The sequence below is a fragment of the Dasypus novemcinctus genome, chromosome 14, assembly GCF_030445035.2.
Source record: "Dasypus novemcinctus isolate mDasNov1 chromosome 14, mDasNov1.1.hap2, whole genome shotgun sequence".
Classification (NCBI taxonomy): domain Eukaryota; kingdom Metazoa; phylum Chordata; class Mammalia; order Cingulata; family Dasypodidae; genus Dasypus; species Dasypus novemcinctus.
Genome location: NC_080686.1, coordinates 42,480,752 through 42,505,851, shown reverse-complemented (window position 1 = coordinate 42,505,851; position 25,100 = coordinate 42,480,752). Strand labels below are relative to the sequence as shown.

Below are 25,100 nucleotides of genomic sequence, written 5' to 3'. Positions count from 1 at the left end.
CTATTTTTATCTATCTATCACTGTTATCAGTCCTCTCCCCCAGAATGTGAGCTGCAAGAAGCAGTGTCACTTTACCTCCTCCGGGTCACCTTGGCATTCTCAGGCCTTTGCATAGTGACAGGCACATAGTAGGCACCCAATAAATATTTGTTGGACGAATAAATAGGATCAGTTAAGGAGAGATGTAAATTTTTTATATAAACCTGATTTGGGGCAGAAAATAACCTTGAATGTGTGATGTTATGTCCAACTTCCTTTAGATGCCAATGGGAATGAAGAGTCCTCACTTCCACCCTGTTTTTTTCCTCGCTCACCCATCTTCCTGCAGCTTTCCCACTCTTCTACACAGCAGCACGAATGTGCCCAAGAAGGAAAGGCTGACTCACTGCAGATGTCAGAGGCTGGGAAAATTTACAGAACCCCAGGGGGGAGAGAAGACTGGCTGATTTCTGAGGAAGGGTGACCTGCCACTTGGAGGGAAGGAAGTCAATGTCAGAAAGACTTCAGAAAGGCAGAGAGGTGAGGGATGGACGGTTTATCCCTGGGTCATGAGGTTCTAAGAAGCAGGAGGTAGGGTGGCCGTGAGGAGCCCCACTGAAGGCCGCTGAGGTTGGAAAGGAGCGTTAGTGGTTGAACCTCTGAGTCTGAAACTGCAACAACCCCGAGAGAGCTCTGTCACCTGTGAGCAGGAGCAGAGGAGACAGAGAATGGGATTGATCTGTGGTTGACAACTGACAGGCATCACATGGTGGAATATCAGGGGAGCAAAGGGGTCTGTGGTGCCACCACGAACAAGCTCAAGATGGCTGACGGAGGGACCCAGCCTAGATGGGGAAGCAAGGGAGGCAGGAAGGAAGGGCTGAGAAGCTGGAGGTGAAGGTGAGGTGGAGTAAGAGGTTCCGTGGGCGCCATGTGGTGGTGGTGTGGGGGCTGGGGGAGCTGAGAGGTATGTATGTCATAGGCTCAGGCCAAGGTAGCTAAGATGGCCTTGAGGTCATAATTAAACAGGTCTAGAAACTGAGATGCTATTTGCAAAGACAAGAAAATTCCTACTGTTATTCTTAAGAATATTTATTAAGCCTCCCCCTTCGGAAAGGACTGCAAGGTCAGCAAGCCACATGAGTGGACCTGAGACGAATATGAATGGCCTTGTATCTTTGTAAGGTAAAAGGAAGAGGGATTTTAAAATTCAAAACAACCATCCCACCTCTACAAATTCTGGGATGAGGAATCAGGCCTGAGATACACAAGTGCATTCTAAAAAATCTGGTGTCTTTCTAGAGGACCTGCGGAACCTCACGTAGCACCCAGTGCACGCCACGCACCACCGAGGCCGATGGCGTGTGGTGTGTTCGTGTTGTGCAGCAGAGGAGACGTGCATTCCCGCAGCCAAGTCGGCTTCAGAAGCAAACGCCCAGACCCGCCACCCTGTCGCCCGCTGAGAGGATCTGGCCGCCAACGCCAGGGAGAAAAAAAAAAGCACAATAAATATCCCCAGGGGCCTTTTTTTTCCCTTTCCGAGTCAGTCGGGAAAACAAGCGCTCCACGTCCCCGGAAATTGGATGCACAAGGGAATGCATTCTCTCCCGGAGGCTGGGAAGCCCCGCGGTAGCGAGGCTGGCCGCCCTAGAGGACACGGTTCCAGAAACTGGAAACGGGCATTCCCCGCACCCACGTCCTGCCTCTGCACGCGCCCAGCTCCTGGGCCGGTGGTCGTCGTAACCGCGCCCGGCGACGCGGCCGACAAGCGGCGCGGCCAGGACACCCGGCCCAGGCCCGCCACGGCGCGCGCCTCCCGCCGCCGGGCACGGGCGACCCCGCACTGAGATTTACCGCGGCGCTGGGCGGCGGCTTCCGGGGCCGCCCGGCGCCTTGGCTCCGATTACAGGTTCACACGCGGGCCCGGCCACCGGCCGCTCAGCCCCCGCCTGCGCGCCCTCGCGCCCTCGCGCGGCCCCGCTCCCCCGCCTGCCCGCCCATTCTTCTCCATTCATGCGGACGCCCAGGGCTGCCGCCGCCGCCGCCAGCGCGGCCGCCGCCGCCGCCGCCGCCGTCCGCCCCGATTGGCTGGCGGCCGCGGCGCCGGCACTTTCCCACGGCCCGCGGCGCGTGCGGCTCAGCGGCGGCGCTGCAGGCGCGGCCCTGGCGCCCGGCCAGGCCAATCCGGGCCCGCAGGGCGGGGCCGCGGCCGCCGGCGGGCTGGTGGCCCGGCCCGGCCTCCCCCCGCCTCCCCGCCGGCGGCCCAACGCCGCCTGCGCCCCCTCCTTAGCCGCAGTGGAGCCCCGGCCGAGCTCCCGCGGAGCCGACGCGCTGCCGCCGGGCAGGGGCGGGGCGGCGGGGCCTCGCTCCTTCAGCCTCACCCCCTTCCCCTGAGCGGCTGCCAATCAACCTAGCGAGAAGCCCGATTGGCTAGAGGGAGTCGGTTGCCGGGGAGCTGCCGCCCCGCCTCTCCGCCCCCTCTCCCGCCTTCCCCTACTCCCCCGCCCTCCCCAGGGCCTTGGGAAGGGGTGCAGCGTGGGAAAGGGATGGTTGAGTTTTAACCGGAGGCAGAGCGTGAGCGGGATCAGTGTGTGCGGAAAGCGAGCAGCCGAGCGCGAAGAGGCGCCGCGGCAGTTAACTCCTCCCTGCCCGCCACGCCGACCCTCCCCCGGAGCCCCCGCGAAGTCAGCATGAAGAGAGCCCACCCCGAGTACAGCTCCTCGGATAGCGAGCTGGACGAGAACATCGAGGTGGAGAAGGAGAGTGCGGACGAGAATGGGTGAGCGGCGGCGGCCGAGCGGAGCTGGGGCGGGCGGCGGGGCGGCTGGCCGCGGTGACAGCGCGCGAGGACCCCGGGCGCGCCTCGCGCTCCCCCCGCGCCGCGGCCGGCGGCTTCCCGCCCGGGTGAGGGACCCCGAGGCGCTCTCAAGCCCGAGTTGCCAAAACACCCCGAGCGCTTGGAGGGCGTGGGGACCAGCCCTCGGATCTCCTCTCTCCTAACGGTGCTTTCTGGTGTCTTTCCCCACCCCCTTCCTTTCAGAAACTTGAGTTCGGCTCTAGGTTCCATGTCCCCAACTACGTCTTCTCAGATCTTGGCCAGGAAGAGACGGAGAGGCGTAAGTCTCATTATTCCTTGGTGTTGTTATTAGTAATTAATGGAAAGAACCATCCTTCTTCCCTTTGGAATTTGCAGTCGTAATGGAAAACCCCCCTTTGTTTTGCCTGCGCCCTATAGATCATTGAGAAGCGCCGACGAGACCGGATCAATAACAGTTTGTCGGAGCTGAGGAGGCTGGTACCTAGTGCTTTTGAGAAGCAGGTAATGGACAAAGTAGGTAGAGCTCTCCAAGTAGCTATCAGCATCTTCTGAATCCTTCCTCCCATTAATTTGATCCGCATCCGAATCTTAGAAAATAACCGTATTGCTCTACGCCGAAGGATCACTTCATACACAGATTCCAACGTTATTTTGCGAAGACAACTCATTTTACTTTAGCACGCACTTTACGATTTACAAAGCACTTCTGTGTGCCTGCCTGCCTGTAACCATCTAATCTATCTTTCTAATCTTAAATTGTCCCCCTACAGCATTCGTGCCAAATCAACCTTCTGCCGTTCTCTTCTCTAGGGATCTGCTAAGCTAGAAAAAGCCGAGATCCTTCAGATGACCGTGGATCACCTGAAAATGCTGCACACTGCAGGAGGGAAAGGTACACCTCAGGAGTTGGGTGGGGGCTCCCAGTGGCAGAGCGAGTACCGGCAGCAGGACAGGATTGGTGCAGTTGCTGCCTTATTTTTACCCGGTGCTTTGGGGGTGGGGAGAGAAGCGTGTGTGCGTTTGCCTGTCAGTACATTTTCAAATGCACTTAAGATTTCGCCAGCCCACGATTCTGCATGTTAGGCTAGCGCAGAATATACACATTGCACCATCTTTTGGAAAATGCTTCTTACTTGTGAGGCACCCTAAAGCAGTGGTATTTGTCCATGACAACATTGAGAAAAAGCTTTTATTTCTAAAGTGTATGGTCTTAATTTTATATATAGGGTTGAAAAAAAAAAAAAAGCGGCCCCATGACTCCCGAGGAAAGAAACCTGTTGTGGTTAAGTAGGAAAAACCAAAGAGAAGGTTGGAGACCAAGGTCTGTGTGTCTGTCTCCAGCCGGAAAATGCTTTACTGAGGACCCAAGAGCCTAAAAGCTCAGCGATGATAACTTACATCTGTGTGTCTAATGAATTTCACTGCTCTGTGGTTTCTCTGTCCTTGATGTATTTTTTTGTTGTTGTTGAGGGAAAACATTAAAGGAATGAACATAGTTTCATCTGCTAGTAGAGTATAATTCCCATTTCTGCTTGGCAGCTTCCAGTTGGACTTTGAACTTGCATTAGCATTATGTATGCATTAAACACTTATTGCTCATGTTGATTAATGCAGAGACTTAGGTTGACTCCAAAATATTTGGACTTTCAGAGGAACCCATGAGTGCGTGTTATAAGGATGTAGGTATTTGCCAGGAAGGGCTGCCTTTGGGCTTGAAGAAATGTGGGACATGATTAAGAATTAAGAGGAAAGCCCTGAGGTTTTTCTTTTGTTCTTTTCCTCAGGCTATTTTGATGCGCATGCCCTTGCTATGGACTATCGGAGTTTGGGATTTCGGGAATGCCTGGCAGAAGTTGCCCGTTACTTGAGCATCATTGAAGGACTAGATGCCTCGGACCCGCTTCGAGTTCGACTGGTGTCACATCTGAACAACTACGCCTCCCAGCGGGAAGCCGCGAGCGGCGCCCACGCAAGCCTTGGACACATTCCCTGGGGAAGCGCCTTCGGACATCACCCGCACATCACGCACCCCCTGTTGCTACCCCAGAACGGCCACGGGAACACTGGCACCGCGGCCTCGCCCACGGACCCACACCACCAGGGCAGATTGGCCTCGGCACACCCGGAGGCCGCCGCCTTGCGGGCGCCGCCTAGCGGCGGCCTTGGACCAGTGCTGCCCGTGGTCACATCTGCCTCCAAACTCTCGCCCCCTCTGCTCTCCTCGGTGGCCTCCTTGTCCGCCTTCCCCTTCTCTTTCGGCTCCTTCCACTTACTCTCTCCCAATGCACTGAGCCCTTCGGCGCCCACGCAGGCAGCAAATCTTGGCAAGCCCTATAGACCTTGGGGGACTGAGATTGGAGCTTTTTAAAGAACTGATGCAGTAGAATAAGGGAGGGGAAAGCTTACAATCCCAGCTGAGCTGGACTGTTGCCAACATCACCTTAAAGTCATCCTTAAAAGTAAAGAAAAAGGTACACTTTCAGATAAATTTTGTTTAAAGGCTAAAGGATTGTTGGTTTTCTTTTTTAATGTTTTTTTTTCCTTCTGTTATCATGTCACGTATTAGCAGTTTTTAAAAATTAGTTGCTAAATTTCATTCAAAACATTAAATTGAAGTAGTGAGTATAAACCAACACTTTGGGATAGGTTTGTACTGTGCCTAATTTGCTTTGTAAAACATATCTGTCCACAAAGGAGTCAAATGTTGCCTCAAAGTTTGGGTAATTTTAACATTTAGGTCTGTTTTTCTCCTTGTATAGATACAGTTTGATTTTAGAATTAATTTTCCAAACTACTATGCTCATTGTTAACATGATTTTATTTGTTAATATTTTGACAGATTAAGATGTTATAAATAATTGTCTTTTTTTTGTGGGGGGACTATATTGAGTTTTATATTTCTGAACAAAGCGTTTGACAAATCAGATGATCAGCTTTAGACAGAAGCCTAGTTAATTCTCTGCCTCCCACAGCAATAAAGGTGAATGTAAAACCATCGGTGGCCCTGAATCTGTATGGCCAACTGCTGTCTCTCTGCCCGGACTCCAAGTTCTGACTTAAGAAGAGCCACTGAGGTTAGGTCCCCATCCGGAGTGTTGGCAGGTAGGAGTCTGAAGATAATTGACAGACTATGCCCACATTTAGAGCTCCTGGCAATGCAGTGGATTCTAATCACCTGGGTCTAACATTCAACAATGTTAAACGGATAAGTGATCACGGTGTGCAAGTGGTCAATCAAACAGTACAGTGGAACCTGTTAAATGCATAGCTTCATTTTCCTGGAACAGCCATACATTCTTTTAACTGGAAATTTTTATGTTGTGTTTCCCTTTTGGTGCATGAGAATGTGGTTGTTGAAATATTTGAAAGGGCTTTGCTGCCTTCTCTCTGGTTTATTTAATTTGATTTGGGCTATAAAGGTATCATTTTACAGGTTTATTCCTTTGGCAGGTATAGTTTCAGCGACCTCCACTGAACTGGGTTTGACCTCTGTTGTACTGATGTGTTGTGACTAAATAAAAAGGAAAGAACAAAGTATTCTGCCGTATTCTTACCTACCTTGGCTTTTCCCTCCATTGACTAAGAAAGGATACATTTTCTTTTGTTGTCATTTTGCCTGGCGATCAGTTTTCTTCTGCTTACAGATGTCATTATTCTTGACCTCCATGGTGGGAGTTAGTACTATTGTGTACGGTGACTTCATCATAATGCAGAGCGACAGCTTGACTCCCACAGGGGGACAGCTCTTCAGCCGTTAGGTCTGTAGCCACAAGGAAAAGCTCATCAGATTGGGAGTTGAAAGGGTAAGAGAGAACTCTGATGAATTCTTTTAAAACCAGCTGACCATCCGTCAAATGTTTACTGAGAATACTTCCTGTGTGCTCAGTTCTATGCTGGAAGAAGAGAGAGATTTCATTTCTTTTATTTATTTTTTTGGAAAAGGCAAAACCAAGTAAAACAAAAAACCCAAACCTTACTATCTCTGCAGCCTCGTGCAGGGCTGGGGAATCTGGCTGATGAGCAGTGCTGGGCTGTAATTCCGCACCTGCACCGCTCCAGGAGTCTTCCCCTGTCTGGTTTCCAAGGAATTTATTTAACCCGTTAGTTGCGTTTGACTCCTGAGCTGGGTAGTGAGGAAGCGCACATATGCTTTAGGTTAGAACAAAATACTGCCAGAACAGAGGCAGTAAACTGGGCCCCAGGGAGAGGAGTGCCTTCCCCTTGCCTTAAAAGTAGCTGTGCTGCCAATTAAGGAGTGGCATGCGGCAGCCAAGGGCTCTTACAGAAGGAGTTCGCCTTGATCCCGAGGGTGATGGGGAGGAGAAGGAGAAAACCTGCTCTGGCAAGACGATAGAAAAAAGCCTTCCTTTTTCTTTGCCCAACCACTGAGCTCCTCCTTCCCCTCTCTGATTGAAAAATGAAAGCAGAAAGGCAAACAGAAGTTTGGACTTTGAACTTGAACAGCAAATTCTGGGTCTCTGAAGCGAGTGGAGGCTGCGGCATTTTTGTGATTGTGGGTTTCAAGGGCTAGACCCTACTCAAGGTTTCTCTGCATGGCCTCAGAGGTGGGTCGGTCTCCTGACGCTCAGCTCTGTTCTGAGAGCTGCCTGTGCCACGCAGACCCTGTTTCTGTCGGTAATAACGCAGCGTTGGGAAGGGCTAGGATAATTTCTGCCAAATGTCCCTTTAATTTTAGAAACCTCGTTTTCAAATGGCGTTGCAGCCTGGCTGAGCAGCACTGATCTTAGACTGGCTTAGACTCCTACTGTCCGACTGCTACCCAGGTTTATGGGCTGCTGGTGGAGTAAGTTCACACCCCTCAGTTCCCTGGCTCCGTGCAACAGCAAAACGTGTAGTGTCCTTGTCACGGCCATGACGTCTTTATTATGACTTGATCTAGACAGTACTTTATTCTATCTTTTTTGGAGAGTGGGAGTGGGAGGTCATTTTCAAGATTACATCATTTTGCAAAGATATTTGTTTCTTTTTAAATGTCTTCAAGAGGACAGGTTTCTGCAGGTGGAGTTGGAACTCCTGGGAAGCAGAATTGTGACCCTGAGCCGTACCAGGTAGAAAAATTAACGTGGGACCCTCCCACTCCTATTCTGAATTGATGCAGTAAGAAAAAACAAAAACAAAAAAAGGTCAGGGTCATCAGTGCCAGCGCACTTTTAAATTCTATATGAATTTTTACCTTTACCCATGTAGGCAAAAATTTTAATAACCTGTTAATTTGCCTTATGAGGAAAGTAATATCACTGCTTATAATGAATCTTGAAAGAGCTCAATATTTACCCATTTATTTCATTAACTATATCTTGTGAATTAATGAAATGAAGGATTCTTTGGGCAGGAGTCTAATGGAAAAAAATGCAGGAACTATCATTTCTAATTTGCTCAGGATAGCAAAAGTAGGAGGTGATTTTTATTCAGCTTTTCTTTGCCCTGTTCTGTTCCTCACCAAAATCATTATATTTTCAATATAGATTACTTAAATCTAAAACCCCTCAGGAAATGTTACATTTCCTAGCTATGCATTTCTCTAGCCCTTCTAGTCTACACTGGTGTCACAGCTTTGATGTCTTCATTAGTTCCCCGTGATTATTTATAATTAAAATAACTTCAGAGCTAACTTCATCTGAGGCATTGCTTCAAATGTAGCCCAATTTTTTTCACAACCAGAGTCTCAGGAATGATGGCATCTTGGGAAGAAGATCTGAATTCTGGTTCCAGCTCTGCTTTTACCTAATTGGGTGACCTTGGGTAAGTCATTAAAATTCTCTGGACCCCACTTTCCTTGTAGTTCACATAAGCATTTGGACGAGTTGGGGGTCCCAGACATGTGCTCACGTGGTCTAGGAAGGAATGGGGAATAACACCGTGGGACCCGGTGGGCAGTGAGGAGCTGGTGTGGCCAGCACAGATTCTGTCCAAGGTCTGAAGGAATGTTCATGCCAATTGCTCTTATGCAGAAATTTTGATCCAGTGTTGCCACATGTTTTCAAGTTCTCAAGGACATCTCCAGTTTGGGATTTTTTGTGTTAAATAGTCCAGTTTTTATGGTTTGGTAACGAATTCACCAAAACCTCTCCGCCGGTAGGACTGGGCAGTGGCTTGCAGCTTGTACCAGATGAGAGGTAGGGTTCCTGCCTTTCCTCAGCCTCTGGGGAGCCAATCTGAAAAGCTCTCTGCAGGGTAGACTTTTCTAACATCCTTGTCACGCACGGCCTTTGAATATGCTTAATGGAGAAATACACCGCTAACATACGACTACTGTAGGTATCCTATAAAGCTAATGGGCAGAGTTTTCTTTAAAAGTCACTTCCGGCTTATCACATTTCCTCAAGGAAGAACAAAGCAAGGCAAGAGAAGCTAAGATCGCCCCTGTTGTTTTGGTCTCGCTAGTTCACACACAGGAACCACTTCAGAAGGTGCTCTCCACCTGGTCCTTGTGTTGACTTTGTGAAGGACGGAGACAGGTTCTCAAACTGGTGGTCTTACATGAAAGAACCAGTGTGCGGCTGGCTCGTGACTCAGCACGCTGAAGTACAAAGAGGCGCCATCTGATTTCAGGAAGTAAGAAGTCCCAGCGAAAAGCAAGCTGTTTTGAAGCTCGGCTTGAAATATAATGCCTGCCTTGATCTTGATGAGCTGCAGTGCTGCGGTGCCTTTCATTCAGATGCTTCAGCGTTCTGCTGGGGTGGGGGCAGGGGGACAAAAGGACAGAAAAAAGAAAGCCAGGCCTGTCTTGGGATGCTTTCTGTAGGTATTCACATGCATTTGCACAGAACTCTTCCCCAGGGGCCCACAGGTCTCAGCAAAATCTGAGGTAGACAAATGTCCCTGAGAGATTGGTTTGGGGAGCAAGAGCAGGTTTCCAGATTTTGTGTAATAGGCTATAACAACATGCATTTTTGTATTGGCCTTGTAACATTTCCTACTGTATTTACAATTATGTTGATTTATTTTGTTACAAGAAATGCTTTAAGTTGGGTTTTGGCATGTACTCAAGTTAAAAGACTAAACCTAAATTAGAAAACTCTTAATCATTCATAGGCAGTGGTTAGGCAGCCAATGGCTTGACTTAACAGAGGCTTGAAAACATCATCTTTAAGGCAGAGGCTGTCACCTCTGGCAGAGTTGACTCCTGGAAATTTTCTGAAGCTACTTTTGGTGTGGTGGTGTTTTAATATCTCCCCTGGGGCATGGTTTTGTTTCTGGTATATAGGAATGTTCCATAAAGGCCAAATTGAATCATCAAATGAAAGAATGAAATAGCTGAGCCTTTAGTCATCATCTTTGAGCTCATTTCCTACCACTCTCCCCCTCCATCACTCGGCTCTGGCTATAATGGTCCTTTGCTGCTGTTGCTGGAACATGCCAAGTATTTTCTTTTTTAAAAATTTTTAAAAAGATTTATTTTATTTATTTCTCTACCCTCCCACCCCCCCCCCCCCCTTGGTTATCTGCTCTCTTGTGTCCATTCGCTGTGTGTTCTTCCGTGTCTGCTTGCATTCTTGGCAGCACCGGGAATCTGTGTCTCTTTTTTGTTGCGTCATCTTGCTGTATCAACTCTCCGTGTGTGTGGTGCTACTCCTGGTCGGGCTTCACTTTTTGCTGGGACAGCACTCCTTATGTTTGGGGCATCCCTATGCGGGGGTCATCCCTGCGTGATACGGCACTTCTTGCATGCGGCAGCACTGCGCATGGGCCAGCTCACCCCACGGGCCAGGAGGCCCTGGGTTTGAACCCTAGACCTCCTATATGATAGGCAGATGCTATCAGTTGAGCCACATCTGCTTCTCCCAAGTGTCCTCTTGACATCCAAGCCTTTGTGCTAGTTTTTCCCTCTGCCTAGAATCCTCTTTCCCCAGCTAGCTCCCATTCAGTTCTGTAATCCAGTGGTGCTCTGTTCAAAGATCACTTTCCCTTAAAGCCCTGTTTAAAACAGCCACTGGGGAAGCGGATGTGGCTCAAGTGATAAAGCTTCCACCTTCCGTATGGGAGGATCTGGGTTTGATCCCTGGGGCCTCCTGGCGAAGAAAAAGAAGAGAAAATGTGCCTGCGTGGCCGCTTGGTGAACCAGTGCCCGTGCAAGTGAGTCACACAGCAAGATGATGACGCATCAAAAGAGAGACAAGGAAAGAGTCAAGGTGAAGCACAGCAGAGACCAGGAACTGAGGTGGCGCAATTGACAGGGAACCTCTCTCCACATCAGAGATCTCCAGGATCAAATCCCAGGGAATCCTAGAGGAGAGGAAATGAGAAGAGAAGACAACACAGACAGCAAAAACAGCAGGGCAGGAGGAGGGGAAGGGGGAAAAATAAAGAAAGAAATCTTAAAAATAAAATAAAATAAAGCACCCACTCCACTCTTACCCCTCATCCCTGCCCCTGCCATGCCCTACCTCCCTTTACTCTTTGGTTTTTCTCCATAATGCCTAGCATAATCTAACAGAATATATAGTTTATTGGTTATAAATCAATGTTTTTGCCTCATTTGTTTGCTTCTGCAGTCCTGTCATTTAAAACAGTGCCTGGCATCCAGGAGTAACTCAATAAATATTGGTTGAATATTGAATGAATGAATGGATGAATGAATGAATGAATGAATCTCACCCACCCCTTTGCTACCAGAGCAAAACAGATCCGCATAGCCATGTCTCTATCTCCTCAACCCCACCCTTGATCTTATATACTAAAGCCCACCAGGAAAGAAATTTTATGTTTCACTTCAGTATCTTCTCCTTATTATCCAATTCTTTTTCTTTTTAAAAACATTGAACAAAAACATCACCCTTTTTTTTTTTTTTTTAAAAGATTTATTTATTTATTTAATTCCCCCCCCCTCCCCTGGTTGTCTGTTCTTGGTGTCTATTTGCTGCGTCTTGTTTCTTTGTCCGCTTCTGTTGTCGTCAGCGGCACGGGAAATGTGGGCGGCGCCATTCCTGGGCAGGCTGCTCCCTCCTTTCACACTGGGCGGCTCTCCTTTTGGGTGCACTCCTTGCGCGTGGGGCTCCCCCACGCGGGGGACACCCTGCGTGGCAGGGCACTCCCTGCGCGCATCAGCACTGCGCATGGCCAGCTCCACACGGGTCAAGGAGGCCCGGGGTCTGAACCGCGGACCTCCCACATGGCAGACGGACGCCCCAACCACTGGGCCAAAGTCCGTCTCCCAACATCACCCTTTAAAGCTGGGTTCTTTTGTGTGTGTGCTTAGTGGAGATGAAAGAAAATTGGCCATGTTTTTAATATTCCCCACAAAAGTCTCTGCTTTCCCCTGGAATTATTCAGTTTGTAATTCATCCTTCAGCTTCCACTTTCTCTCCAGTTACAGGTCTTGGCATTTTATTTTTTGTTTTATTTTATATTTCCCTGCCTTGAGATGGCTCCCTCATCTTTTTGCTGTTTGCTCGTTGTTTTTGCTCATTGCCCGTTTGTTTCTTCTTTGGAGGTACTGGAAACCAAACCTGGTACCTCCCATGTGGGAGGTGGGCACAGCCGTTGGGCCACATCTGCTCCCTGCTTGTTTTTGTTTTTGCTTGCTCTCTGCTTGTTGTTTGCTCATTGTCTCCTTATTGTTTTTTGCTCAATGTCTGCTCATTGTTCGCCTTCTTTAGGAGGCACTGGGAACTGAATCCAGGACTTCCCATGTGGGAGGTGCCCAGCTGCCTGAACCATACCTCCTCCCTTGGGTCTTGGTGTTCTTGATATTGCTACATTTTAATTGAAACTTTTCACCTCTGAAGCTTCCTCAAAGTCCTCTCTTTTAATACGGCTCTGAAATTGGTGCTCAGATTTGCACGAGTCCTACTGTAGTAGTTTAACCACTTTAGGGTTGAAGTACCTGGTGTTTTTCTGGGGTTCAGGAAGTGTTAGTTGTTGAAAACCCTGATGCCAATAGGTATCATTAAGGCTGTATCCTTTTTTTTTTTAGGAGTTACTGGGGATTGAACCCAGGACCTTGTACATGGGAAGCAGGCGCTCAACCACTGAGCTATACCCACTCCCCAAGAATGTATCTTTTTTAAACAAAAGTGCTCTATTCCTGATTCTCACTTAGCCAGTGCCTCAAGATCCCTTTAGTTGTTATCTTTGCTGCCTGCCTTCACAATATCGTATCTCCACCCTCCAGTTTTCCTTCTTGAACGTTATAATTTGTGGGTGTCCACTTGGAGGGCTCCTTGTGTTTATCTAGGTATAGCCACTCCTCTGGAAAGAATGTGAAATTCTTCTTTCCCTAAAAACTGAAGAATTCTCAGTGCCCTGCCTCTTTTCCATTAACTATTACTAACTTATTTACTCCCTATTTTTATTATTCACATTACTGTTTTTTGGTATTATTCCTAAATTAAAAAAAAAGCCAATGCCATATTTGTACTATATTGATGTTATAAAGAGCTTTTGTGGACATTAAATTTTTTTCAGAGTAAAGTACAAATTAAAATCGTTCCTGATTTATGTAATATATTTCCTAAGAGTTCAAAATATTTTCACATATATACTTCAATTACCTTTAGAAAGCTTATGAAACACTCAGGGTTGGGAAGTGATTGTAAATTAAAAAATGAAAATGTACTCCATTGCTCTTGGCTTCTGATAATTTCATTAGCCTGAGGCCATAGACTCCTCCCACAATGTTAAAGGACCCTTCCACTCTCATCTTAGGGTTTGCACCTTGTAATGCAATGGATAGAGAACTAGCAACTGTAAGGAAGGTCATTACTGGCAAGGAAGAGGGGAAACCCTCAACCAAAAGTTTGGGAGCTAGTTTAACAGAGCTGATCTTGGAGCATTGCTCCTCTCACACTCTCTTGTAGATCTCTTGCATCTTAGTATTTAAACACATTCCTGATTTCCTGTAAGAAAGCTAGAGGGATGTTGTGGAAGGGAGGGGAATGTGTGTGTTGGAGGATAGCATCTGCATTTATGAAAAAGGAGAAAAGAACAGAAGTTGTGTTATGGAACAGGATGCTCAGGAGAGCAGCACAGGTACAAAGTTTAAATGTCAAAAGGGTAAAGGAGCTAAGATACCATAGCCTGAGATAAATTGGAGGCTGAAGGATAAATAGGTTAATTATTTTGAGTACATGAAGAGAGGGTCTTATGAAAAGTGGAAGCTGGTAGTTCTCAGATGGAGACCCACATCCTCCATGGCGTGGGAGACAAGGTATGGTTGTGACGGTGAGGGGACTTGCTTTCCTGACCTGGTTCTGACCAATAAGCAGCAGCAGGTTTATAGCGGGATTTTGAGTGTGGCTTTTCTGTTGTCTGAGAATCAGCCAAGTGCACAGAAGCAGCAAGTGCCCCATGTTCTAAAGAGTTAAAACCCATTTGGGGTCCGATACCTCCTTCAGGGTTTTTAATGGACAGCCAGACCATAGCTGCATGTTTAAGCATAGTACCCAGAGCGGACTCCCTTCCCAGGGAAGGGGATGAGAAAACAAATCTTGGGCGTTTTGAGGGCTGGCCCAGTGGGGGATTTTCTCTCCCCTCTCTGGGGAGAGTAGCATAGTTGAAGTTTTCACTCCGGATTGCAGTGGCTAGACTGAGAGTACAGCTTCCCAGTGCGGGGATTTGGGGCTTGCAGCACTGTCCCGGCTGAAGGCAGGCAGAGCTGCCTGCACACCCTGCATGGGGTGTGGTCCTTGGAAATGGAGGTGAGGTTGAACATCTCCCCAAGAAAACTGTGCACATCCCTTACTTGCAAATCATCACGTCAGCAGGGGCTTCAGCCCAAGACAGAAGCAGCAGAACCAGGGTGAGCCCACAGGTGCCCGCCCTCCCCACGTGTTCTGAGCAGATGACGCCATCCTGTTCTCCCTCACCAGCATCAGAAGAGTTAGCTTGGGGAAGCTAAGGAGTGGAGGAATGCGAGAACTAGAACATGGCCCAGACCATGAACTGCCTCCACTCCTTAACTTCCCTAAGTTAACTCTTCTGAAATACTCTCAAACTTATAGGACAGTTACAAAAATGATACAAATCCCATATAGGGAATTCCAACATATCCCTCCTGATACCCCATCCACCAATATTAACATTTTGCATTATTTGCCTTATCATTCTATCTATTCATCTATCAATAATAAATCTATTTATTAATCTGTTTTCTGAACACTTAAGTGTAGGTTGTATACATTATGCTCTTTGAACACTTAATACAGCCATTTGTATTTCCTAAAAATAGGGATATTAAATTTATGTAACACCTGTTTGAAGTTGAGCTCCTTGGATGATGTGCTAGTTTGAGGCTTTTATGGGCCCCAGAAAAATCAAGTCCTTAGAGTTATTCCATTCCTGTGGGTGTGAACCTGTTGTAGATGGGGCCTTTTGATTAGGCAAAAGGCCCTTAACTAAAGTAACCTAATCTCCAAACAGGTAAACCAGTTACAATCTGTTGTTGAACCCCTTTAAGGAATTTTTAATTTCAGTTATTATGTTCTTCAGCTCCAGTATTTCTGTTTAGTTCCTCTTTATTATTTCTATCTCTTTTATTGAGATTATAATTTTGTTCATATATCATTTTCCTGATATCTTTTAGTTCTTTGTCCATGCTTTTCTTTAGCTCTTTGAACATACCGAGGACTACTTTTAAAAAGTCTTTCTCTGGTATATACAAAGTCTGGTTTTCTTCATTGGTGTTTTCTGGCATTTTATCTTGTTCCTTTGGATAGACCATCATTTCCTGTTTCTTTGTATGTTTTGTAATCTTTTGCTGAAAGTTGGACATTTTAATATTTTAATGTGTTATCTCTGGAAATTAGTTCCTGAGGTGTCTGTTCCTTAAGGTTATATCAACTACTGTTATGATAAAAATTTCCTTGAATGCCAGAAGCTAACAAAACAAAACATATCTTCCTCAGTCTTTGTAGATTAGCTCTGTGCTGGCTGGTACTCTCCTTTAGAGTTTAACTATCCTAACAATGAACCAGAAGAACAGCCCAAGGTAAAAGCAGAGAGATATTTCTGGTCTTTTCTGAGCATGTGTCTTGTCTTGGGCATGCACTGGAGACCTTAGGAACTCCTCTTTTTACAGGGATCCAAATACTCCATCTTCCCCCCTGTAGCAGCTTGATATAGTTTTGAATTCCAAAAATAATTATTGGATTATGTTTGTAAACTGGTCTGTACCTGGGCATGATTAAATTATGATTAGGACTTTGATTGGGCCATATCAGTAGGGTGTTGTGTCCCCATTCCTTGGTGGGTGGGGACTCATAGATAAAAGCCATGGCAAAGGACAGAGTTGGAATTTTTTGATACTGGAGTTTTGATGTTGGAGTTTTGATTTGGAGTTTGATGTTGGAGTCTTAGCTGGATCCCCAGGAAGTAAGCAAACAGAGGAAAGAGAAGAAAACCTTGGAAAGAGAGGACCTGAGCCAGGAGAACACAGGGGAATAGAGATGGTTCCTTAGACATGGTAGAAACCCCAGGGAGAGAGAGAGCCATTCACCTGACAGTCCACAGCTGACCTTATGGATAAAACAGAGGACGTGAGTTGCAATTTGATTGTGTCTTACACTGATTTAGCTGCCAGCTGATTTAGTTGTCCCATGAGCTGCTCCTATATGCAGAGCAAATTCTGAGATGGCAAGCCAGAGACAAGTATCCTGCTTCAGTCTTTCAGGCTGCCACCAGGCACACTGATACATTCATGCACCCCAGTATGCACATAGGAGTTACTTTCCTCCTTCCAGAGCCAGGGTTAGGGATCTGCACTGACCTGCACTGAGATCATGACACAATGAGCAGAGACAACGAGCAGACAACACACAGACAGATGAGGGAGCCATCTCGAGGCTGGGGGGTATATATATTTTAAAAAATGACACCTAGCTTATGGAAGGTACTTATACATGGGATTGCCAAACAAGTGTCTTTGGGAATATAGTGCAGCTAAAAAAATACTGGAGGACTGGATTTTTTTTTTTTAAGGAGAAGATGAATTTTTCATACAATAAATCAGTGAGTTTAATGTTAATACTGGGCAAAGTTTTAAGACAAATTATTAAAATGGTTATCTGGAGCACTTATAAAAAGAAATGATGAAAACCAGAGCTAACAAGAGTTCACAGAGTGTAAGCAATGCCTTATTAACCTCAGTTCCTTTTGAGAAGGTATACTGTAGAACATTGTATCTGTATTGCCATCAGGGAGACACTATAGAATATTGTATCTGTACTGCAACAAAGTATTTGACTAAGTGTTCTGATATCTATTGGGTATTTGTTCTTTATTTTTATCAGACACTAAGCAATTTAACTACTGAAACAGTAATAGAAATGTAAGCTGGAGGATGAGAGTTAGTTGGCTCAGTAACTGGCTGAATGGCAACAATGCTCTATTTAGCACTTGCAATATACCAGGTATTGGGCTAGGGGACTTTTCATACATTACCTTCAGTCCTTAAGAGTGGTTGCTATGAAAGGTCAACATCAACATCTCTGTTTATAGATGAGGAAACAGAGTTTGCAAGATGAAGATACTTTTCCAAAATCATCTAACTATTAAGAGGGAAAGCTAGAATTTGGAGGTAGATACAAAATAATTTTGTTGATTTTTAAACACCTAAATTCAACTCATCAGTTGATTGTTTTCAGTTTGGTAGAATGTCTTCTGTGATACTTTCTAGTGTATCTAGAAAGTAGTCTGAAAATGGGACAAACTGCTTTGGGAGAAAATGAGCTTTCTGGTACAGAGAGTGCTGAAGCAAAGACTGATCTACTCCAGACGTTGTAAAAGGGCTTCAGGTATGAAACAGACTAGGGGTTCTAAGACTTTCTGAGAGTGATGGATACATGGGCACAGATGTTTTAAAGGTGTTAATCTCCAGGTCCTAAATTACCACCTGTATGCATTTCTTGAGACTTATATGTGCAACCTTCCTACATCTGTGCTTAATGTAATCTTTACTCTACTTTAAAAAAATCTGTTTGACACAAAAACCAACAAGACACCAAACCAAAGGGTAATTCTAAAACTTGGTTATAGGGAACTCTTCCTTAATAATAATCAAGGAGCTATAAAGTCACCATTGCCTTCCTGCTTTTGCCTGTCATACATATTTTTGTTATGGATGAAGCATGGACTAGAAAATATGGTGTTTTGATTCATGTTCACATATTCTGAATTCAGAAATATTGAAGGGAAGAACAGTGGGAATGATGGCAATGGCCATTTAATGGTCTTGCCTCTTCCATTCTTAACATATTGTCCAAGAATGGAGTCCATGTCTAGACTCCAGTGAGAACCCAGCAGAGAGCATCAGTAAGAAATACAAATGCTAAATTGGCCCTCTTTCTTCTCCACATATTTCAACTTAAGTAGTTATTTTTTGTTATTCTACTACTCAACCCTAGGCCCCTCTAGGGGGAAGAGAAACTGTAATAATTAATAGTTCCTTTATTAAGGCTTGGTAAACATTTTTAGTATATTTCCTGACGTTGGGAAAGAGATTCACTAATGAGTGTGTAACAAATCCTTTTGAAATCCAGGTACTTTCCAGTTCTTTGCTTTCATAAAAATGAAGACAGACTTAGATTGTTAGCTACTAGAGCATTAGTAATAATTTTGATGATAGATCTTCACAGTGTGATTTTTGGCACTATCCATTCATTTAGACACAAACTAATTGGGGGGGAACCCATTCATTTTATTAAGAGGAGATGCACATTCAATAACATTTTCCTTTAAAAAATAAAGCTGTCAAAATATTGGTGATTAATTGTATAGTACTAATATTTATAATAAAAACTTTATCAAGAATTTTCTTCCTTCCTCTCTTTTTCCCTTCATCCCTTTCTTCCTTCCTTAGTCACTTAGAGTCCTATGAATGTGAAAAATAAAAATTAAAATTAAAATTAAAATTTTTACCTATTTCTATTGGAGAGAACTGTGACATGATCACAAAAATATTTACAAGCATAAAAATACACTACTAGGGTAAAATTCTGTGGGGATGTGAAATGGCAATAGGAATTCAAAGAGAAAAAGGAACACTGTATAATCACTGCTCAAGAGGGGCTTGTTCACGTATTTTAAAAAGGGTTAATATAAAATCATTATGGTACTTAGATTTCTTTGGCTATCTTTAATATTTTATTAGGCATCAGCATTTATAATACCTGAAATTGCATTTCCCCCCCTATTTAAACTTTGGAAAAATTTTAGATGTCAATTTTAACATGTGGTAGAGCTCTTATAGTTTAAAAAATTTTATTTCATGCAATCCAGAAACTTCAATACCACTGATTTAGATGACTGGTTTTTTTTTTTTAGATTTATTTATTTATTTATTTAATTCCCCTCCCCTCCCCTGGTTGTCTGTTTTCTGTGTCTTTTTGCTGCGTCTTATTTCTTTGTCCGCTTCTGTTGTCGTCAGCGGCACGGCACGGGAAGTGTGGGCGGCGCCATTCCTGGGCAGGCTGCACTTTCTTTCGCGCTGGGCGGCTCTCCTTACGGGGCGCACTCCTTGCGCGTGGGGCTCCCCTACACGGGGGACACCCCTGCGTGGCACGGCACTCCTTGTGCGCATCAGCACTGCGCATGGGCCAGCTCCACACGGGTCAAGGAGGCCCGGGGTTTGAACCGCGGACCTCCCATGTGGTAGATGGACGCCCTAACCACTGGGCCAAAGTCCATTTCCCTTAGATGACTGTTAAGCCCTAAACCCTTTTATTACAGAGAAGTGGATAAGTGTCTAGAATTAAATTTAGTTCAAATCAGGTTCCCAGCTGAAACTGGGTAATTTATTTAAGCTTTTTGGGCCTCAATCTTCAACTGAGAAATAGGATACGGGCAGAATCTTCAACATGGGGTTGCTATGATAATTAATAGGGATAATGTGTCTAAAGCACTTAGTGCAATGTCTCACATGATTGGGATATAAGGAAGAAAAAAATAATGCTATTTTTTTTCATATAGTAAAATTTATTTTTAAACAAGTTTTAGATAACAGAAAAGTTACATCAAAAGTATAGAGGATTCCTGTATACTCTACTCCTTACCACTCCCACATTTTCTTCTATTAGTAACATCTTACATCATTGTGGTACATGTGTTATAAACTTTGAAGCACTGCTACTAAGGTCTATAAATTACATTATAGTTTACACTTTGTACTATACAGTTTTATAGGTTTTGACAAGATGTATGATGGCCTGTATCCACCATTGCAATATCATGCAGAATAATTCCAACACCTTAAAATGCCCTATGTTCCACCTCTTCTTCCCTCTCCCAGGAGCTATTTGCATTTTAATCCGGGTGTTCTTTGAGGAACCCTGAGTTCCATATAGTGGGAGAGAGTCTCATTTTCTGGGTAGAATAGAAGAGTGGGTGTATCTGGCTATGAAAGGTGAGGAAGTATGGGCACAGAAGTTTAGATAAACTCTTCCTAACAAAGCACAGTCATCAGCTCACCTCTGTTCTGCTCACTCCACATTTCCAGCTGGACCCAACAAAAGTTATTGTCTTCTATAGTGGGGTTGGGACTGGGGTGAAGGGATAAGGTGATATGTTTGGAAGTGAGTGGTTAGGGGATAAAAGAGGAAGAGAGCAGAGAATAGCAGGCACCTCATTTTGGAATGTTGGGAGGCAGAGGTTTACCTGTATTCTCCTGCCCAGCTTCTCTAGATGAGGTGAAAGACAAGGGTTGCCAGCTATCCAGAGATTCTGGACTCCCTCCTACTGTCTGGGAATTCTTAGTTGGTCAGAGCATCTAGAATTATCCCTGTGGATATTTTAACTGTTAAACCTCCACCATCATATTTGGATGACACAGCCTGAGTTTCAGATTCCCAGCTGACCAACAGCCCAGGTTCACCAGATCATTTCATTAACTTCACAATGACTTGCTCCTGCAGTTTTTTGTACATCACTTATCACATTACGGTGGATTTTTATGTACCAGGGCTGCTAAAGCTGGAGGCTGGATGCTAGAATAGAAAAGAGGTCTTGAGGGGAAAAGAGAGACCCAAGGAAGATGAAATTAAATTGTAGCTGGTGTTACTTTCCCTCTGACCAGGAAGAATTTCCCAGTGGGAAGGACTGACAAAAGAATTTTTTCAGGACACAAATATTTAAAATTTATTTTGAAGTTGCTTTTCACCCTCTCCCATAATTGGGTCTTTGTAACCCCCAAAACTTCAGTAAAAATCTCAATACATAATAGCTTCCTGTTAAGGGTGCTTTAGGAGAGTGGATCTCAATTTGGCTGTATATTAGAGTCATTTGGGGGAGTTCTAGAAAAATCCTGATGGCTAGTTAACACTCCAGACCATGAAATCAGAAGCTCTGGAGGTGGTGGCCAGACATCAGTATTTTTAAAAATCCCCCAGCAGATTAAAAAATTGTGCAGCCAGGGTAGATAATTGCTGCTTTGGGAAAATGGAAGGAAGTTAGCGTGGAGCTTGAGTAAAGTGTTCAGGTAACAAGGTCAGAGACTTGTCACTGAGAGTGGGGTTGCTTTTGAAGTTGTTCATGAGTTCAGCCAAGCAGGAGGCAGCTTTTGGTCTGCTGCTCCTATATCCAGGAAGCTTTTAATAAGAGTAAGAGACTTTCTTCATCAGTGAGAGAGGTGGCTGGAAAATAGACCCTGGTGTTCACTTCAACATGGATGTTCACTGATATTTTCTTTGAGTTGACCTAACTTATTTTTTGGAACTTGACTCCCTTCCAAAGACAATGAAATCTGGCCACTGATCCAGCTGGCTGTGAAGCTTCCCCTCTTACCCATCTCTAGCCATGTGGTTTCTAGACACCTTCCCTGGCCCGTGTGTGGGTGAGGTTTGCCAGTAGCTGTGCTGGAAACACACTGGGGAAGGCTGCTTGTGTGCACCTGAGGACTCAGAGGGAGACCGAGGCAGGCTGTCAGGGCGAGAGAGTGGGGTTGGGTAGCCAAGGCCTAAGGAAGGAGTCCTAGAGACTTAGTCCAAAGCTTAATAAAAGGTACCAATTACTCCAAGTTCTTCACTGGCCAGCCTAGAAGATGCTTCTCCTTTCTTATCTCCTCCTCCCGTAACACCTTGTCCGGATCATTCTTTTGGCCACTTAGTTGGACACAAGAATGTCTGACTTGGTTAATCAACCACTTCAAGTGAACTGATCTTCTGGGGCTTGGTGGTTGCATGACTGCCAAAGACAAATCTATGTAATGATAAAGACACCATGTCTTTCCTTCTTTCCTCCCTCTGTTCCTTCCTATCGACCTGCTGTCCTTTCTTCTTTTCTGTGCTTAGCTATGTTATGATGACAATGTTAGGCATAGAGCACCAATGAGAAACAGGTATATGAAAAAAAGTGAAGGGAACAATGGTGCTTCTGGGAATTTTTTTGGCATACACTTATGCCCATTTTTTTTGCTCATGGTTTTGGACTGGGCAAATACTTTGTACATAGTGCTGTGGCCTAGAGAGGGAAGTGCAGAGTAGAGTTAAATCAGCAAGGTCACACAGATGGACTGAATAATCAAGAAAGAGCCAATATGATCCTGGGCAAACAGTGTTGAGCTTAAGGTCTAAAGGGCAAGATGAGGTCAGAAGCTAGGGGCATAGGAGAAGAAGAGCACGCAGAGAGCAACAGGTTAAGAAGGGGGTTCAGTATCCGGACTGAAGGGGTGAAAACCCTGGAGTCTTCCTACGAGGGCTCTGAAAGGAATCAACTGACTTGTGGGTTGTGGATTAGCATCCCCAGGGATTTGCAAGTGAGGAAGAAATAAAGGGGAAGGATTTAGGACCCTGAGAATTTGCGCTGATCACCACCCAGGAGTGTCAGAACCCCATGTAAAGTGGACTTGACCCAGTGGTTAGGGCATCCGTCTACCACATGGGAGGTCTGCGGGTCAAACCCCGGGCCTCCTTGACCCGTGTGGAGCTGGCCCATGCACAGTGCTGATGCACGCAAGGAGTGCCGTGCCACGCAGGGGTGTCCCCATGTAGGGGAGCCCCACGCGCAAGGAGTACACCCCATAAGGAGAGCCGCCCAGCGCAAAAGAAAGTGCAGCCTGCCCAGGAATGGCGCTGCACACACGGAGAGCTGACACAACAAGATGACTAAACAAAAAAAACACACATATTGCCATGCCACTGACAACAACAGAAGCGGACAAAGAAGAACACGGAGCAAATAGACACAGAGAACAGACAACTGTGGGGGGGGGGCGGGGTTGGAATTAAAAAAAAAAAAAAGAACCCCACTACGCCCAGGAATGTGTCCTACTTTCTATCCCTGTCCTCCATCTGACTTCTCTTCAAAAGCAAATTGTTTTTGTGGCTAAATTTAATCACCCTTACATTTTCTTTTCAGGGTATAATGGAACTGCTTAATAGATGGCCTTAAGAGGTAGGAGAGATTAAGGAAAACTTCCCTAAGGAAATGATATGTAAGCTGGTCAGTCAAAGGCAGGGAAGAGCATTTTAAGCAGAAGGAATCCAGCCCTTCCTTTTGATTGACTGGTAATTGGCATTTGGCTGTTGGAGCAAAACTTACAGTCTATTATGTTTTGTTCTTTATTTTTATCAGACACTCTAAACAATTTAATATGATTAGATCAAGCTATTTTGGAATTACGACAATGCATGCATATATTCTTTCTAATTCGATTTAAAAGTTATGGGTCTCTGAGTGATTTTGAGGTTAGAATGTCATTAGACTCTTCTATAGTCTTCCTCCCATGGCTCGGTGTCTGTCCTAAGCATTACGTTTCTAATGAAACAGAAGTCTTACAAGTACTTCTCTTTTAGTAACAAAACCACAGTTTTAATAATGAACAGCAGTGCATTTTTTAAAGCCCCCATCTTTAGCTGAATATATTCATGGGACTACATTCTGCTCAGTGAATTGTAGTCAGAAGTGTTGTGCAGGATTTTTGGAAGTAAGGTGGAAGTGCAATCTTATACTATTTCTGCTTCTTGTATGTGGATGTGGTGGCTGGATCCCCAGATTTACCTGGGATCATGAGGCGATGAGTTAAGGATGGTGGAGCAGAAAGATAGAAGAACCTGTGTCCCGATGTCCCAGGAACTGCTTTTCCAGTCACACTCCGGACCACCCTTCCATGCAGCTGAATCTAATCCTAACTGATAGAAAGAGGTAAAACCAAATCCATTTTAGGCAAAGAGAATCATAGTAGAGCTAGAAGGAAACCAACTGTCTTATAGGAAGAAAATCAGAGCCAGATCTGCAAATTGGTTTGCAGCATTCATCAAGCAAACATCGACTCAGCGTGCCCTAAGGGTGAGCTTTTTGCAGAAGCTGGCAGCGCAGTGCTGATGCAGGGCGACCCAGTGCTGTCTCCGGCTTGGACTTGGTGGTGGGTCCTGTCCAGTGACCCCAAGCCAGGAGCTAGATGGGTAAGGGTCAGAGAAGGAAGAGGGTCGAGGAACTGTTTGCCTGGGGCTGTCTCGTAACTTGGAGAAAAGCAGAAGAAGGAAGAGAAGAAATGATTGTATTACTTTTGTTGTATTCAAGATGGAAGAGTGCATACAGAAAAATACACAGCTGTTCATTTTTTCTTTTCCTAACATGCACACATGTGAGTAAAAACACAGACAAACACAGACATACACACACATAGACACAGAGACACAGGAAGCCTTTTCAGGATTACATTTCTTTTGCTGTTTTAAAAACATCTTGTGTGTTTGGGTGTGTATTCATGTGGTAGGGGTGGCGGAATGAGGGTGGGATGGGGTGGGGGCAAAAAAACAATACAGCCTCTGGGGGTCCCTGGGGAGAATCTCTGAATTCCCTGGGATAGGAAGTTCCTGTAGAAAGCAGGAGCCACTTAAATTCCCAGCAAACAACAAAGGACGGTTAGCCCAGATAAAAGGAGAGGCTGGTGGGGGTGGGGGAGAGGGAAAGGGAAAAAAAAAATCTCACCCTGGTTTAGGGAAGCAGGTGCACCCAATACAAACAATATCATTTCTTCTGTTATTTGTAGAGTTTAGGAACAAAACAAAACAAAACAAAACAAAACAAAACAAAACAAAACAATGCTCCACTCTTCCCCTCTGATTAGGGGGGGTGGGGAGGCGAGGACCTCCAAGGATGCTCGGTGCAAGAAAATACAAAACGTGGTTTCTCCGCATATGTACCAGCATAGTGGTAAACTAAATTAAAAACTAATAAACAGAAACAAAATCTTCAGACTCCCGAACAATCGAGAACGTAGAGCCAAATCAAGATGAAGCACCCTAAAACCTTACCTTTGAATGTGTTTGTGGTCAGCCTCCCAAATTGTCCTCAGAGTTTATGTATTTAAGTGGCTCATTCCCTCCCCCCAACCCCGCCCCACTATTTA

General features: G+C 45.3%; 1 protein-coding gene across 1 annotated transcript; it reads left to right on the top strand.

Moving 5' to 3' along the window:
- Positions 1–2,267: 2,267 nt before the first annotated feature.
- Positions 2,268–6,331, top strand: HEY1 (hes related family bHLH transcription factor with YRPW motif 1). Its single transcript, XM_004479094.4, has 5 exons — positions 2,268–2,758; positions 3,020–3,095; positions 3,215–3,298; positions 3,608–3,689; positions 4,582–6,331. The coding sequence occupies exons 1-5, from the start codon at positions 2,670–2,672 to the stop codon at positions 5,163–5,165; spliced, it is 915 nt and encodes a 304-aa protein (XP_004479151.1). The 5' UTR covers positions 2,268–2,669; the 3' UTR covers positions 5,166–6,331.
- The last annotated feature ends 18,769 nt before the right edge of the window (positions 6,332–25,100 follow it).